Source organism: Zonotrichia albicollis, chromosome 10 (assembly GCF_047830755.1).
Source record: "Zonotrichia albicollis isolate bZonAlb1 chromosome 10, bZonAlb1.hap1, whole genome shotgun sequence".
Classification (NCBI taxonomy): Eukaryota; Metazoa; Chordata; class Aves; order Passeriformes; family Passerellidae; genus Zonotrichia; species Zonotrichia albicollis.
The window spans coordinates 9,403,737-9,421,714 of record NC_133828.1 but is presented as its reverse complement, the minus strand read 5'-3'; the positions used below and the strand labels follow the sequence as shown (position 1 = coordinate 9,421,714).

The 17,978-nt window shown below is 47.6% G+C and overlaps 1 protein-coding gene across 1 annotated transcript; it reads right to left on the bottom strand.

Annotated features, from left to right (window-relative positions):
* Positions 1-1,702: 1,702 nt before the first annotated feature.
* TMEM37 (transmembrane protein 37) lies at positions 1,703-8,364 on the bottom strand. Its single transcript, XM_005487934.4, has 2 exons — positions 5,862-8,364; positions 1,703-5,020 (listed from the first exon to the last, which is right to left on the bottom strand). The coding sequence occupies exons 1-2, from the start codon at positions 5,880-5,882 to the stop codon at positions 4,448-4,450; spliced, it is 594 nt and encodes a 197-aa protein (XP_005487991.1). The 5' UTR covers positions 5,883-8,364; the 3' UTR covers positions 1,703-4,447.
* Positions 8,365-17,978: the final 9,614 nt, after the last annotated feature.

The window sequence follows — 17,978 nt, the reverse complement described above, 5'->3', positions numbered from 1 at the left end:
AGGGATGCTGGAGGAAAGAGCTGCTTCCCTCTGGGGACACTGACATGTTTGTAAGCAGATGAAGAGGAACAGGAAAGCAGATCTCAGGGAGCAATGCAAAAGCAGATGAAGGCACAGAGGGCGAACACAAACTTCATATTCATAGAGGCCACCCACTTTCCTTTCATTGCACTTGCTCCTGGGTATTCAATGTAATACGGTGGCTTTACCAGTAAACAGGGCCTGAGCACCACCTTTCACACAGGCAGTTGTCATTGTTCAGGGACACTGGTGACAGCCTCTGGCTATTCAGCCCAGATGCCCCGAGGAGCCAGTTGTCCTTCTGCCAGCCAGCAGGAGCATCAGCAGCCTAAGTGCTGATGAATTTAAGAGGAAGTCATTAATGGATTTTCTTTCCAACACTGGCAACAAGGAAGTTCCTAGCAAAACTGTCAGAAGCAAAAACCAATAGTTGTTCAGTGAATAATTACGTTGTATAGTGCCAGGGGAGCTGAAATGGGCTGTTTCAGAAGGGTTGGTACTGGTTTTGTGGGGTTGCGTCCAGTGAAGGTGAGGGGCTTCAGGAATTCGGGCAACACCCCTTCCAGGACACTGCCTGGGGCAGACCTTGTTTTACCCAGAAATGAGGCCCTTCTTGCATGTGCCAGCTGTCTCAGAAGGTTGAGAGGAAGGGCTATTATCAGCTTACCATAGGCCCCAGGAGAGGGAAAGAGAAAGCAGGTGAGGACAGTCATGTAATATATCTTTGTAATCCCCTTCCTGTGCCTTGCAAAACAAGCAAGGCTCAACCCCATTCCTGGTGTCCCTACAAGCACTGATGATGAAGGTATTGGAGACTTACAATCAAAATAACACGATCTAGGTGACCTCCAGTGCACCCTTCCAACCTCAACCATTCTGTGATTCTGGAAAAACACAGTCCAGGCAGGAAATTTCCCTAGCTGGCATGCCCTGTATCAACATTTCCTTATTCCTGTCCACAGGCAATGGCTTGTGTACAAGTGTCCAATTAAAGTTAGTAGCTAAGTCTAAACGGCTCATTAACAAGAAGTGATGTTCATTACCCTGCTTTTAAGAGATGTTAAACTGAGACAGGCCAACGACCTCTCCTGTTGGAAAGAGAACACCAGGTGCTAATTAACTCGAGATTACATAAACTAATTCAGTGGTGTAGCTGGGAAGCTCTTTTCCTGACACTTAACCAAACCTGCTAATGCAGTGAGCTCTGAGAAAAACAAATACATTTGTACTCAGATACCACTCCTTGCAGGCCAAACAATCAGAGCTGAGGAAAAGAGCAAGGATGCTTCAGACACGGGGTGCAGTGTGGGAACAGGAAGGTGAAGGACACAGGAAAGAGCTCTTTAGCTGGTAAACAGAGCACATGCAACAGCAGGAAGTCATTAAAGCGCCTACAAGGTTATCTCAAATTCCCACGAAGAAACACAGCTGACTGCCCTTCTTGTTTTGCAAGACAAGAAAGCACTGCTGGCTTCTTGGGCTGGTGCAGACACTGGAGGGAAAAGGAGAGGGGAGTGTGCAGTGGCCTCAGTTCCCTTGGTCAGAGCTTGGCAGAGCACCAAGCACTCCTTTCTTCATCAGTTTAGCTGGGTAAACACATGGAATGGTGCCTGGGAGATTATGTTAAACCTCCCTCATCCCCTTAAATCTGCACCCCAATATCAAAAGATAAAAAGAGTGAATTACAGCTCTTATTTCAAATCATTTTATTTAACAAACTTCAGGAATATTGCTTGACACCTCTAAACGTTTCAGAAAATGAACAGTGACCCACTGCTGCACAGGTTGCTCTATATAAGAATCTCCAAGACAATCAACTCTGTTTTCTAATATTCAGCTGTCAAAATGCATCTTTTCCCAGCATAATTGAGCAGTACTATACAAAAAAACAGTTGGAAAAAAAAGTTACTCCATTTTCCCCAGAGGATTCCCTACCCCCAACAAAAGGCCTCTTCTTCAGCTGGCAGAGGGCATCCTAAAAATCCTTCACAATTGCACCACGTCTAGGGTGAACTCAATGGCCAATTGTCCAGTGTCCCTCTAACCCGAGCAGGAGGCACCAGCCTGGAACCCAGTCTGGCTGTGGCTGCCTTCCAAGGAAAGGGATGGAGGCACAGCCTCTTGCTAGCATGAGGGAATGCACACTCAGAAGTGATTTCCAAGTCTGGATGTCACCACAGTGTCACTGTGAAGTTACACTCGTGTTTCTAGACAAGCCAAAAACACCCTTACATGCAGGGGAACTGCCCTGCCTGACACGGGCACCCCCAGGCACCATAGCTGAATCATTGCTCAGTTAAGGTACTCGTGGTACACCTGGGAACACCAAAGTGCAACAGTTTGGGACAAGAACTTGCAGGGAATCTTTGGTCTAAGTGGCTCTGCTGAAGCCAAGAGCACCAGCTCACACAAGCAGGTGCAAGTTCAGCCCAGCAGAATGTCTTCAACAGTGCCATGCAGCAAATCAAAGGCACCTTCACGCACAGACTCAGTCACAGTGATGTTTTCCAGAGACACAGGCACAAGCCCTTGTCCTTGAGAATGGGCCAAGGAACCCCATCAAAGCCCCATACCTCACAAGAGCTTCAGAGCTGTCTGGGTAGCACAGCTCTGCATCACGCTGACAGAAAGATGGGCAAATTGATGTGCAAAAGTACAACTGGCACTGGCCAGAGCAGGCCAAGTCTGAACCTGCATTGCAAAACGGGCTTAGGAGTGTTGTCTTAAGAAGTTACAGAAGTCCAAGGAGGAATGGAGACTGTCCTGAACGCAAGCACAGGAGCACATTTATCAGTGTGATACATTCCAGCTCAGGCACAGCTTGAGAGTCTTACCTCTCAAAGACAAAGCTGTTTACTCATGGCTCACATACACAGGCTTTTTGACCTCTGTGCTATGATGCATTTGTTTCAGGTGAAAAACTGTGTCAAACTTGTTGCACAGGAAACTAAAGCCTTGCTCAACAGACAAGGTACAGGGATGAAACATGTAGAAACATTTGTTCTAAAACAAGGATATGAGCAGCTTTACCAGCAGATACAAAGCAAACAGTAAACCAGAAACCCTGAAATGCTCTGAAGACTTTTTTAACTGTGAGCAACTGAGTGCTGTGTGTTCGACAGGGAAAACACATATATGGCAATCTACTTTACAAATGAGGTCTTCTCTCCTTTTATGTAAGACACCATGGAGAACTTCAAAGCTGTAGCAATTTTAGGGATCTTGACTCAGACATTGGCAGGAGGAAGGCCAGCCTTAGTAAAATCATTTTGGCCAGGTCTCTCAACGTTTCTACCAGTGGTGACAGATTAGAGCTGCACCCATCAGCCCCTCCTTAGGCAATCACGGCTGCTTCTCCTCCCAGGCTCACTGCTAGTCAGAGGAAGAAAGGGACCTGATCTGGTCAGGAGGATCTAGGGCTTTCTCCTCCCACAAGAAATGCTATAGGAGACAGCTACAGGATAAGCACTGGAAACCGTGATAACCAAAACACATCCCAGTAGCTGTGGTGGTCTCTGCATGGTGTGCCCAGCCACAACAGCACATGAAACCTCTGCAGAGCTTGTCCCTCTTGCCCCAAAAACCCAACAGCAATGCCCTGTTACCACAAACTGTGCAAGGGTTGTGAGACAGCCAGTTTGGTTGACCAGTTGACACATGTCCTTCAGAGGTGGCAGGAGAGATGTGACACTGTGTTTGTGCAGAGAGGCCACAAACACAGGGACATGCACTGCTGCCTGAGGAAAGCAGCACATCCCTTCCCTCTACACCTGCATCACCCAACACCTACCCCGGCCCCAGGTCAGCAACTCTGCCTGAAGTGTCCCCAAAAAACTGACCAAGAACAGAACAGATAAAGGGAACGTGCCTGAAGAAAACAAAACCTGTGACCAGATCAAGTTCTGTGTGCCTTCTCTTTTGAAAAAAAAATGAAGAAGTAAGATCCAGTGAAGAGTTTCAGTGCTCCACACCAGTGAGCACGGCCAGGCAGAAATCATCTGTCTCTGAGGCAAAACAAACCCATGAGACACACCAAAGCTGTATCACACTCTTCACAGGCTCCAGAGTATGAGGAAAAGCACAGCAACACCAAATCCACAGCAGTACGGGATTGTGCAAGCCTCAGGTCAACATGTGGGATAGATTGCAGTCTTCCAGATCTCTGCATGTTTAGCAGGACACCCTCTGCTTTGATGCACTTCTCCAGAAAGCCATACTGCAGGAGCAGCCAGTCCCAGTCCCTGCTCAGCTCTCCACGCTGACCAGTGGGTGGGTACAACTTCTACAGCCACCAAGACTGACTCATGCTTCCTCTCCTTGCACACAAATTAAGACAGGGCATCCTTTTCAAACTTCATTAGACTCTCTTTCTTCCAGTCTAATTGGCAAAGCTGATTACACAAAGGCAGAGGTACATCCTTTGTGCCTAGATTTTGCCTACCCCACTCCTGAGGAGCGTGAGGCTGTTGATGTGAAGTCCGCTGATTCCGTTAAGGAAGAAGAGGAAGGCAGCAATGAACTCACACCAGTATGTCAGCGTGAAGCCTGTGAAGGTGAGGTGATCCTTCACCAGGATGGAGAAGCTCAGAACACCGGTGGCTGACAGCAAAAAAGAGACGAGGATGAGAACGGAACCCATCGCCCATTTCCGCCTTGCGTTGGCATCATCGCAGACTTGGGACACCATCAGCAGCTCCAGCCCAAATATGGCAACCACAACAGCGAAGGACACCATGCTCCTGATGGGAATCACCCCCACGCTCAGCCCCTCCACCTGGGCCAGCCTGAGGTCCGTGACACACCTCAGGACGCTGTCGTTGCCAAGGGTGCAGAAGTGCCACAGTCCGAAGAGCTGCCCCCTCGCAAAGAGCCAGCGGCCGTCGCAGATGGAGATCGATGACAAGACCACGGCTATGGCCACGCACAGGATGATCAGGCTCCTGATGAGCGTCTCAAAGAAGGATTTCTGTGGTCTCCGGTGTGCCAGCAGCTGCTGCACCTGAAAGGAGAGCGTGAGGAAAAAATGTAACAGAGTTAACAGTGCTACTTCGGGGTGAAATGAAGCCAGCGAGACAAAGCTGCGGGATTCAGTATTTGAAAATATCTACTTGTGCACATCAAACTCCTCGCAGGGGAAGGCTGTACACAGGAGAAAGGAAGGGTGGGTGAAGCTCTCCCAGTTCCCTGGCTGCACAAACAATGCTCCCACGTCAAGGCTTGGGACCGGGATCACAAAAGCTCTTGGCTGAACCAGGTCCCTGCCCCAGGTCTTGCGGCACAACCTCCTGCTGTGGCAGGGCTGGAGGAAGCCACCGGCCCCTGGGAGGATGGAGCCCGGTGGCTGGGACGGGGGAGGCGGCAGCAGCGGGCTGGGGGGGCTCCTAGTTCGCACCACTGCCCTCCTGAGCTGCAGCCAACCCGTCTCTCCTCCCGCCGGCAGCAGCAGCGGCCCGGACCTCGGTCCTCACCCGGGGTCTCACGGCCCAGCTACCCCGGGGGGTGGGAGGGGAGAGCGCGGGGAAATCTTCGATTGCAGTCCCCGGGGAGCCGCCTGGGCAGCGCACTTGCCCTCCTCACCGACACCCTCCGAGTGACCCGAGATGCGATGGAAAGCCGCGCCAAGAGCCCCCAGCCCCCTCGGCGAGCCACGTGCGGCGGGGAGGGGGAGCCGCGGCCCCGCGGAGCTGCCGCCGGCCGGAGAAGGCGGGAAAGGGAACGGGGTTGGCTGCGCCCCGCTGCCCCGGGCAGGGTGGGAGCTGCTCCGGGCAGGGAGGGAGCGACCCCGGCGCGCAGGGCCGGGCTGGGGCAGCGGCCCCGCTGCGGGAGAGCGGCGGACGTACCTGCGCCCCGATGGCCGTCATGCTGCCGGCGGCGCCGAGAGGCGCGGGCGGGCTGCGGCCGCCGCTCTTTATCTCCCGGAGGGCGGAGGGAGGGCAGCCCCCCCGCCCGCCACGCCCGCAGGGCCGGGGCGCCCTCGGGGCCCCCCCGCGGCTGAGTCAGCAGCGCGGCCCCGACGGGCGGAGCCGGGCCGGGCCGGGCCGAACCGAGCCGGGTGAAGCGCAGCGGAGTGAGGGTGCTCCCCACAGCCGGCACGGCGGGGCCAGCGCTGCTCTGGCCGGGCACGGAGCTGCTCCAGCCCGCTGCAGAGCGCGGCTCCGGGCGGGCGGGAGGTGCGCCGGGCGGTGCCGGTGCCGCGCCGCAGCCTCGCCCCGGCCCGTGTACCCCCCTGTCACCGGCGGCTCGCGGTGTGTGTGCCCTGCCGCCAGGAGCAGCCTGGGCTGCAGTGCTGGTGCCGGTGCTGAGCGCTGGGGCACGGGGAGGCTACCCCGGCCCGGCCCGCTCGGCAGCGGCTCTGCAGCGATGGGCTGAGCGACACCCGGCCCCGGAGTCCCCTGCGAGTACGGGAGCAGCCCGTGCTGCCCTCGCTGCCGGGGTTTGTTCCCGGAGCCGCTCGGTGATGGCCTCGCACCTTGGGCTGTGTGCGGCTCTTATCGCTACCAGCCTGCTCTGCCTTACCTATCTCTACCTGTACTGTCAGCAAAAACCTCGCTGCTCATAAAGTTTTACGCCTTAGTTCTTTTTCTCACTCATGTTGTGCCATCCTCTAATGAATTACTGACTACTCTACTTTTTTTCTTTTTCTTTTTTTTTTTTTTGTCTGAAGCAGCTTTTAAGAAGCCCAAGAAAGCTGGGTGTTGCTGTGTCATCAGAAACTCGTGTTTTACTGCCAAAATCTGATTCTGACTCCAGCAGAGAGTCTGAGGTCCAGTGGACAGTCCCACGGGTCGTTGTTCTCCCTCATATTAAAAGAGGTCAAAATTTTGCCATTCCCTTTCTAGCCAAAAGGCGCTGGAAGGATCTCCTTCTCCAATATGGAGTGGTAGAAGTTATTGTTACTTTACCCTTCTTGCACTTCAATTTCTGAACTAATCATCTATGTATATAGATTGTCTCGTTATTTTAATCTCTATGCAATTTCATCAGGGCTTGCTGTGCTTCCTTTAAAACACCATTTATGTCGGCTGTGATCTGTTCTGGGGTGTTTTCTCTAACACTTTCTAGCAAGAGTTCTGAACAACATTTACTTTAGTTTTCATAATTTAAATTTTAAGGATAAATGCTGACCTTTTTATTTCTCTCCTCCTGCAGAATCTTTTGTTTAAATGCTTTTCTACAAAGTTGTATACAATGTTAGATTATATTTCTATCCGACACAGAATTGAGATTTTCTCCTTTTGCAACTCATGGCAAATCTTTACAAGGTCCGTTGTCAAAACTTATTTTGTGGGTTTGTGGTCAACAACATATTTTGTTTTCTGAATGAGTTATCCAAGCTAGAAAACTTGATGTTTGCCACATCCCTTTCATCTTAGGTTCACCAGTTGATAGAGGATCTTTACGAACATCCTGAACTCTTTATTCCACATGTTAAACAGCATTTCTGCATTGCACGTGCAGACTGATTACATGCATTTGCTGTTATACCCTTCCACTTCAAAGTTCAAAATTCAACAATATATATATATATTTTTGGCACAAAAAGCACAAACAGGTCTTGTTGTCTCTGTTGCATGAGCTGATTAAAAGCTGCTTGCATGTAATCATGCTGAGCAAACGCAGACTTGGACCTGACAAAATATACCACCTCTTACCTGGCAAAAACCTCACTAACTTATGCTTCCTGTAACACTGGCTCGATGCTGCAAAGCATTACACAACTTGGCCCACAATTAGCAAAATCATTAAGCATAGATCTGCATTTAAAACATCTGAGTCATCCTAATGACTTCAGCAGTTAAAAATCTTAACTTTTAACGGTGAGGGGTATTCTGCTGGGCAAGATCTTTTTTCCCCTGTAAAAGCCCATGGTAAGGTTCACATGACTAAACACGTGCATAAAAAGCTTAGATAAATGAGGAAATTAAACTGGTCGCTTTTGGAACCAAAATTGCTCCCCTGTCATATTTGGATTCTTCAGTAAATATAGAGTTATGTGGCAAGCCTGTTCTTCGAGGAAAAAGGGTGGTAGGGGATGGAACCTTTTCTACAAAAGAGAAATTGCTTTAATGTTTTGTATTTAATTTAATTTCCCCAAATATACATGAGAATGAAACTGGATCTGGAATTTTAATGAGCACTGAACAGGCACTTTCAGAGTCACTTGCCTGAAGTCACCCGGAGAGGATGGTTGTAACAGTGAGTGCTTCATTTCTGCACTTGCCTGGCTGGAGATACCTTCTGGTAAAGCTGTCTGGGTTTAGAAAGCCCAGGAGAACTCTGCACCTTTTTGAAATGTAATGAGTTTATCTTCATTTCTCATTACAAAACAAGCCAAGCATACTATGGCACTTTAAAAGACCAAAAAAAAAAAAAAAAAAAAGTGGGAAAATGTCTCTATGCTATTTTCGAAAATCATATGTGAAAATGGTATTTTGCAATAAAAAGAGCTCAGTGCTGTAAACGAAAAACACATTTTTTTGTCTGAAAAATACATCACCTGTGTAATAACAACAGAAAAAATGACCTTTAAAGCACTTTAGAAGTATTTTTGGTTGTGTTAATGTAGAGTTCTTGGTATCTTGCCAGTTTCATTATTTTGTTTAGAAAGTCCCTTTTCTCTATTGTTTAAATAGGCATTTCACATCCTATCCCTGGAGAGAAAGTTTTCAGGGAAATGTGTTCATAAATAATGGAAATTACCAGAGACTGTTGTACCACGCAGAAATAGGTTCATCTGGCTCATTTAAAACTATGCCAAGTTTAACACTGAAGAATCTGTTCCAGCTTTACTCCTGCAGAAGGTTCAGGACCGAAATCTGAGTGTCACCAGGGGCTTAGGGAACAATTGCCCAATTAAGTGAAATCACTTAAAAGTGAAGCAGAACACAAGTGACCAGTCCAGCTTCATCTGACCTTGAAGCCAGTTACTTCTGTAAATGCATTTTACTATTTAATAAAATTCTTTCTGATCACATCTTTAATTCTTGGCATAGCAACTCACCTGATGAGGTATTTAAAGCCTCATTTTTATCAGATCCCTAGTTCAAGGTATCTCTGCAGAGAGATGTGGACCTGATCTTTGAAACAAATAGATCTTGCAGACTGAGACTTTAGGAGGTGTCCAAGGTCTGTATGGGGGGAAAATGTTACTTGAAATAAACAGGGCCAGGAGACTTCTTCTCCTTTTTAATGCCTTTATTAAAAGTGATCAGCTCAGGATTGGGCGGCTTGGCAGGGCTGCAGTCCCCGTCGCGTCTCCCAGGGCGACTCAGAGGAGGAGGATAAGCACAGCTCCGTCCACTAGGGGCAGAGCCGGGGGATCCAGTCCTCGTGGGAGCTTTAGGGCGTGAGGTCCCCGTCAGATGTTACTCCTGTGACCTTCCCAGGTGGCTAGTCCCGGCGTTGGAACCACTCCCTGCTCAGGGCGAGAGGGGCTCCGCATCTCTGCAGGCTCAGCCATCGGCTCCTCATGTCCAGACATCATTTTAGTCTCTCAATTCTTATTTGGCTCGTTGTTTTTGGGGTTTTCTCGTTGCATTTCGAGTCGGGGTCCCACAAAGCATTCTGGACTTTGGAGTCACTTTGCATAACCCCCCCCACCCTCTCAGGTGTCTTCCCTATGCTGGGAAGAGAATACAGCCTTGGGGAAGGGCCATCACCCCACCCCAGCCAGGGCCTTTACTAATACAAAAGGGGTGATAAGCTACAATGACCCGTGATTACAATAACAAAGCACACAGAACCCTGGCAGAGACAGATCTGGCTGCCTTTCTGTAACTTTTTCTCACAAAAAAAATATTGACCGAATTTTTGTTCATAACAGTCCCCCCTCTTTTTCTTTGATCGAGCTTGAATTCTTAAGCTCGCATCAACTCACAATTTTTTTGTTTTGAATCTACTATAAATCTCTTGTGCACTTTGGTAATCATGCTTACTTAACCTTGTTACTTTGCTTGGTTTTTCCAGATTGGTTTGTACAGCCAATACTGTTTTACTAAAACAGACCAATAAGCATAGTAAAAAGAGCAATCCTCCAAGTACACACACAGCGAGAAAAACTCTTTCCCATACATATTTTCTGAAAATCTCTAAATTCTCCCACCCACTGGGATCAAGTGTAGGAGTTTGATCTTGATTATTTACACATGCCAATCTTTTTATTCCGTTTGAAATGTCCCTAATAATTGAATTCTTTATTTTTAATACTGCCTGGAGCCGGATGACTTTGTTCAACACAGGTTTTGGGATCTGAACTTGGCTTTTACAATTTTGGATTTTCCCAATTTCTATTTCTCTTTCCCGGTTTTGTTTAATTTCTCCCAAATCATTATATATAGGAACTCCCAAACTTGATCCAGTTTCTTTGGGTAATAAGAAAATTGGTGTTATCACCCTAGTTGCCAGATGAGATCAAACTTAGGGATTTAGAGCTCCCTTGAAATGTGTTCCAAAAGGGGTTTATCTCTTTTCCAGTACACTCATATAAATACTTGTAACAAACAATTTTTTTCTTACCATTTTCACCATTTCTTTGCTTTTTACTAGATCTGCTGAGCTTGTTTCAGCAGCATCACATTCAAAGCAAAATCAGGCTTCCTCTATAGGGCACTCTCCTAGGAGCGGCTGCCTAAAAGTGGCAGTATTCTGGGCTATCCAATACATTCTCTTATTTTTCTGATAAAGGACCAATTGGGAGAGGTTAACACCATCAGGGTTAGAACTGATGTGGACTCTCGACAAGGAGCTCACTTCCTCCTCTTCATAGCAGGGTTGGTAGCATTCATTGCACAGCTCAGCTGGGCTTCCCAGAGCACCACCAGCAATTAGAGCTATCATTACTACCCTTCCCAAGAGTCCGGTATGGGTCATCTTGCACAGCCTGCCCACCCGGCCTTGCCTCTTGGGGAATTTTTTCTGAGGACAAGCTTCCAAGCTCTTTAGAGTCCCTTCTACCCGCTTCTCTGGTTAAGCCTCTCTTGGTCTGTTCCCTACAAATTTTAGTTTCCCCCCCAGGGGAGTGTTCTGTAGAGGGTTAACCTGGAGTCTTTAGAAGTATATTGGGGAACTTAAACTAGAATTACTTATTTACAGCCTTAGACTTTTTACCAACATAATTTACACAAAACAGTTTTGAAACATTTTAAACAATATTAAAACTCTGATACCAATTTTCCTCTATACAGTTCAGTCTTTTTTGACTCTTCCTCCTGAGAGTCAACTTTAAATCACAGTATACCCAGGTGAATTAACTTGTGATGTGGATGAATCCTTATCCAGTGCCCGGAGGTGAGTGGTGTGGACTCTGGCTCAATGCCAGAGGGGAAAACTGGGAGTCTGGCCCAATGCCAGAAGTAGACAGGGGTGTAGTCCGGTCCAATGCCACAAGGAGAATGGGGTGCAGTCCGGTCCAATACCAGAATGCCAGAGGGAAAAACTTGGTGTTGAATCCTGGTCCAATACCAGGGGTGAGAGTGATGTGAGTCCAACCGTCTTAGTAATGAAGAACACCTGAAACGGGCTTTCAAACACAGGCATTAATGGTCTACTGTTAATGATTTTATCAAAACTCAGCTTCTCTGTTTAATGTTATCAGTAATTTCTCTTTTTCCATAGCTTGTATGTTTCTCTCATCAACTTCTACATACTCTGTATTTTGCAAGGAGTTGTATTTCTCAGCTAGCTTAACTCTCAAAGTACTTTTATTCTCCTATTTTTTTCTGTGTATTTAATTCACTGGTTTTCTGTTCTATTTTCAAGATCTTATTTATCTCTTGCTTCTGTTTCTTACTTTTACTTACAGCTTAAATACTTCTTTCAACCCCTTACACTTTATCTCTTTTTCCCTTTTTTTTTCTTACACCATTCTTTTACACAATACACTTCCCTCTAAGGAGATGTGGAAAAACTTGTAATGCACAATCTACATTACCTCTATTCTAACTCATCTATATTCACTCTCTCATTTCTCATTCACTTTCACACACTCCTCCCTCCACACCTTTAAGACACAAACTTATTGCTAGAAAATCACAGGTCCCTATAGCCCCCCCTCACCTTGGGGTTGGCCCACAGGTCTCAGTATCTCTGGGCCTCTTGGAAGGGCCCAGACTCTGGTTGCCTCTGGTGCACATTCACTTGTGAGGCTGTCTGCATGTCACTTGCACTCTTACAGCTACGGCTCCCTCACACATCTCAGGAGCACTAGTATGGTTTGCAGGTCACACACACACACACACACACACACACACACACACACACACACACACACACACACTCCCAATGCCCCCTTCCCACCTGCCCGGGAAGTTGAGGCTGACTTTGCTTGTGACTCACTCTCACACACACAACAAGACAACAATAAGGTACCTTTTACTTTCACATCACTTATTACAAGTTTAGTTTTACTGGCCAGTTTTGGTGCTATTGGATATCCTTTCTACCTAGCTGTTTTTTTGTCTAACTTCAGATGTTACTTTGTTGAGACAGGACTTATCTGCTCCTGTATCAACCAAAAATTCAAATTCCTCATTTAAAGGTCCCACTTCAAAGTTTACCAAGGGCTCTTCTAGATGTTGCATCGGGTCCCCTAAAGTATAAAGCCCCTGACCCTCTACTCGTCACCTCTAAGGATCCTTCCTAAATTATCTTGTTCCCTGGCTATTGCCACATCAAGACTGAGCTTTCTACAAAACTTCCTGGTGTGTCCTGGCTCTCCACAGTAATAACACTGCCGTCCTCTCAAAGGGACTTGAGGTGTCTCTATCCCTCTTGCACCTGACAGTACAAGAGGCCTATCCTTGCCTCCTCCTGGTGGTGGTCCCGCCCACCCTGCACTTTCTCTAGCTACAGCAACCATGATCTTAGCCTTGGCCTTTACCTTTTCTTCCTCCCTCCTTAAATACACCTTCAATGCCTCTCTTAATAACTCATTAATGTCCTTCGCTTGCCACTCTTCCATCTTTTCCAGTTTCCTCCTTATATCAGGCCAAGATTTGGTAACAAATTGGACTTTTAGTAGCATTTGACCTTCTGGGGTGTCTGGGTCTATTCTAGAGTACAACTGGAAGTTCCGCCTTAGGCGATTAAGCCAGGCAGCAGGAGCTTCATCTTTCTCCTGTGTACCCTCAAATGCCAATTGGGTGTTAGTTCCTTTGGGAACTGACTCTTTGATCCCCCGTATTATCAAAGACCGATATTCCATCATGGCCTTCCTCCCCTCCTCCTGGTTAGGGTTCCAGCTGGGATCCGTTAGTGGCAATTTCTGTTCGCCTGATGGCACCTGGGGTCCTGGACGGTTATCCTTCTCCCAAATTCTTATGCTAGCCTCCCTAATCATCTGGACCTCTTCTGGGGAAAATAATATACTCAGGATGGAATTCATCTCCCCCCAAGTGTAGATATTTGGACCTAGAAATTGATCCACTTGGTTAGCTATGCCCACTGGGTCCTCAACTAAATGCCCCAACTCTTTCTTGAATCCTCTCACCTCAGAAGCAGTTAGGGGAGCATTCACAAAGCCAACACCTCCCGCTACTCCTCCCATAGGAACCTCTCTGAGGGGAAAGAGTCTCTCTGCCTTGGAGGTCTTGGATCTGGTACCACAGTACGGCCCATCTTCAGATGCCAAACTGCTTTGAGGGATATCTGGGTTACCCTGAACTTTCTGCCCATCAGCAGGTGTATTTGCTGATAGCTGTTTATCGGGCGAGGAGCCATTTGTGCCCCAACTAGGAGGAGGTAAAGGGACAGCAATAGGAGGGGGAGAAGAGCCTGAGTGAATATTAAGTGGAGCTGGAGAAGGGGTGGAGAATGCAGCAGGTGGAGTAGGCACTTGTGGTGGTGCAGAAGGAGCTGGAGGGGATACTGGGTTTATCATAGCGGAAGCTGAAGAGGTAGAAGGAGGAGTTTGAACAGGTGGTAGTGAGATGGCAGCCGGGGGAAGAACCGGACCTGCCATTTGAGGTGCTTGAAGAAGAGGATTATAAAGTGGAGGGGCAGAAGGAGGCAAATAATCCAGGGGATCCCATCTTTTACTAGTCCTATCATCCCCTCCTTCATTCCCCTCTTTCTTCCTCTGTACCTTACAAATTCGCACCCCTTCATCCCCAACAGTGCTCTTTAACCAGCAAGCTACATACAATAATTGCTCAGGATCAGTATCCCCTCTAGCTGTCAGATAATTATTTAACAGCTGGCACATCCACTTATCCTTTGTCCCACACCAAGGCCATCCTCCTTGTATCTCTAATTCTGGCCACACTTCCATACAATAATGGATCATTTTCGCTTTATCTAATCCCTCCGTGGCCTCTATAGAATCCCATTTTACTAACAGTTCTCCTAAGGGACTATTAGGATGTATATACCTCAATCTCTTACCGGTCTTTCTACTATTACACCCTCCCATTTTACAGGTCTTAACAGTAAAAAATCCTAAAGGTGCCTTTACTGACCGGTAATTTCTAAAAAGAACCTTCTTTGAGGAGCTTCAGCCTCCTCCACTGAAACTTCAAATTTTCTGCCTGATGCTCAGGACTTTATACTGAAACAACTGCCCAATCTCTTGATTGCCTAACTTTCCCCACGTCAGGTCTTACATCTATCGGGACTTGAACACACGAAACCTCAGCCTAAGAATCCGGGTCGTGCCTGACTCCCTCAGTCAGGAAAAACAACTGCCTGATTTTTAGTTTGCCTAACCCGCCAATTTTTAGGCTTCACCGTATCAGGACTTAAAAGCAAACCACAGCCTCCTTCGCTGGGGTTTTTGCCTGGTTCCTGTGCCAGGACTTACTTTTGCCTGCAGGGCTTATGAGCTACCCGAATCCTTCTCGGGACTGACAAAATCTTACGCGAATCCTTCTCGAGACTTACAACTGCTACCCGAATCCTTCTCGGGACTGACAAATCTGCCTGACTTCCCTCTGTCAGGGCCTATTTTGGGTGCGTGCCACTCATACAAATATTCCCTCCGCACGCCCGGAGGGGGGGGCCCTTTATTCCCCCTTGGGAGACGACTCACTCACGCTAATTCCAAGCTCCGCCCCCTGTTCCCGGCCGGATCCTTCGCAGGAGTCCGGAACCGCGGTACTGAGAGGTCCGCTCTTGCTTCGAAGGTCCGGCTGCCGGCCTTCGTCTCATTCACACACACATGCGCACGTCTCCCGCTCCCGCCACCGGCTTTCTCACCAATCCGGTATTCCGGTGCTCCTCTGCGTCGCTGCTCCTGAGCTGATCCCTCTGGTCCTGGTAGCCAGCTGTCCTGAAGTCCAAGATGGCCAGTCTTGAGTCTTCTTGCGGCGTGGCTATTCCGGACGAGCGCCCCCAGCTGAAATAAACAGGGCCAGGAGACTTCTTCTCCTTTTTAATGCCTTTATTAAAAGTGATCAGCTCAGGATTGGGCGACTTGGCAGGGCTGCAGTCCCCGTCGCGTCTCCCAGGGCGACTCAGAGGAGGAGGATAAGCACAGCTCCGTCCACTAGGGGCAGAGCCGGGGGATCCAGTCCTCGTGGGAGCTTTAGGGCGTGAGGTCCCCGTCAGATGTTACTCCTGTGACCTTCCCAGGTGGCTAGTCCCGGCGTTGGAACCACTCCCTGCTCAGGGCGAGAGGGGCTCCGCATCTCTGCAGGCTCAGCCATCGGCTCCTCATGTCCAGACATCATTTTAGTCTCTCAATTCTTATTTGGCTCGTTGTTTTTGGGGTTTTCTCGTTGCATTTCGAGTCGGGGTCCCACAAAGCATTCTGGACTTTGGAGTCACTTTGCATAACCCCCCCCACCCTCTCAGGTGTCTTCCCTATGCTGGGAAGAGAATACAGCCTTGGGGAAGGGCCATCACCCCACCCCAGCCAGGGCCTTTACTAATACAAAAGGGGTGATAAGCTACAATGACCCGTGATTACAATAACAAAGCACACAGAACCCTGGCAGAGACAGATCTGGCTGCCTTTCTGTAACTTTTTCTCACAAAAAAAATATTGACCGAATTTTTGTTCATAACATTACTTAATTTTTTGTATCTTCCCAAAGCAGTGAGCATGTAGAAGGTGTTATGAGAAGGAAGGAAGAGGCCAATTGTCTCCTGTCACTGTTCTCTTGCCTTCTCTTTCTCCTGGTGGTAGACTGAAAATCCAGGTTGAAGAAACTGCATTCAGCTCAGGCTGGGTTCAGCCTAGCTGGATGAACAGAGCTTCTGGAATAGGGCAAAAGCTCAGCAAGTTGCTGGGAAGCTGCTCAAGCCCAGCAGCCTCTGGGAACTCAGGCAGTCATCCTAGGTGAATCGTGCCCCAGGCAGCAGCACATCTACCAAAAGGGAGTTTGGCTTGTGCCAAGGCCCATGGAGCTCAGACCAGCCCCTTATCACAACTACTTTACCTCAGGATTTCCCTCCCATCCCTGCAAGTTATTGCAGCCAAGCGGACAAACTCATCCTGGCATGTAAAAGCACTAAAGAGGAGCGAGCTCCTGGGCCAGATAGGTTTCACTTTGCCTCCTGCCTGGACACCTCTGCTGTGCCTCAGGAAGGCAGACTGGCCACCAGACAGGGGCTACCAGGTGTGAAATACCCAGTTATACCCAGCAGCCAGCCCTAGATCCTGCTGCCCATGGTGAAATACCCAGTTATACCCAGCCCTAGGTCCTGCTGCCCATGGTGATCACACCCAGTTGGACCCAGCAGCCAGCTCTGGGTCCTACTGACCACCCACATCAAACAGTGCTTGCTGAGGGACTCAGAGCTGGTTTAGAAACATGCTGATAATATGGGACTCCATATATTATTACAGAGATTTTATCCCCCACCTCAGTTCAATCTAAGAAGAAGAGAGACTTTAAGTGGAACAGGCTTGAAGGAATAGATGTATCCCAGCAAGAATTGTGTTTTCACCTCTGATCAGTTTTTGGACCTACCTCAGATCACATTGCTGAGATCCAGCACTGGGTGCTCACTCATTCTGCTTCAGAATCAGCCTTTTTCAGGGATGTCTGTTAATGTTACACTGGCTTAGGAAATACCACAAAATATTTGCATCTGACCATTCTGACAAATTTCCTTTGAAATATACAGTCAATACAAAACAAAAAACAAACAAACATTAAAAAAAACCCCAAAAACCACCCAAAAAACCCACCAAAACAAAACAAAAAAAACCCCAAAAAATACAAAACTGAAAAAAAACGCAACCCAATTTTAAGTCTTTAGAGCTACTAGAAAAATTTGGGTCCATACGTCAATACTACATAAGTTGGGGGAAATAATTTAGTTTCTCAGCTGTCACAAACTTATTTTTTCTATCAGTAAAAAGTCATATCAGGAGATTTAAAAGTAGCAAGTACATTGAACTGGTTAGCCTGTCTCCCAAGTTCAGAACTTACTTAAAGGAGCAGTATTTATTAGGAGGAGAGGACATATCATTGCCTCAGCCTTTTGGGAAACACAAGTTGGTGCTTTGCACATTTGGTGGGGACAAACAAGGTGTCTGCCTGGCTGCACTGGCCCAGTAATGTAATTGTTTCTCTTTCCAGGGTGTAGAAAGAAAGTGGTGACGCTGCTTTTGATGCAGCTTATAAAGGTACGTGTACTGGAGTAGCTGGGAATGAAAGTTAAAAGATCACTGCAGAAAAGCTCCCTGTGAATTCTGTATTCTAAAGATAACACAACTAAGCTGTGTGTAACTTTCACAGATACCCTGATTCTAGAAGAAATACAAGCTCGTTCTATAAATGATGAAGACCCATCTAAAATGGATTGATGGTATTTGCACTTTAAATGAGCAGCTGATTGGCTAATTCATAGATTGGAGGGTACTTCATAAACTTGTGAGGGGGAGAAAACAAATTAGATTCTATTTTTGTTCCATTAACTTTTACCCTTCTGAGTTTATTACTGTGAATGCACTCAAATGTCTTCTATCAATGTAATATCAACTTGTTTTACTTCTACACAGCTTTGACAACTTG

Excerpts from the sequence above, each read along its gene's own strand:
- TMEM37 (XM_005487934.4), bottom strand. The coding sequence starts at position 5,882 with ATGACGGCCATCGGGGCGCAG. Across the intron at positions 5,021-5,861 it reads TGACGGCCATCGGGGCGCAG|GTGCAGCAGCTGCTGGCACA; the intron begins GTACGTCCGCCG and ends CTCTCCTTTCAG.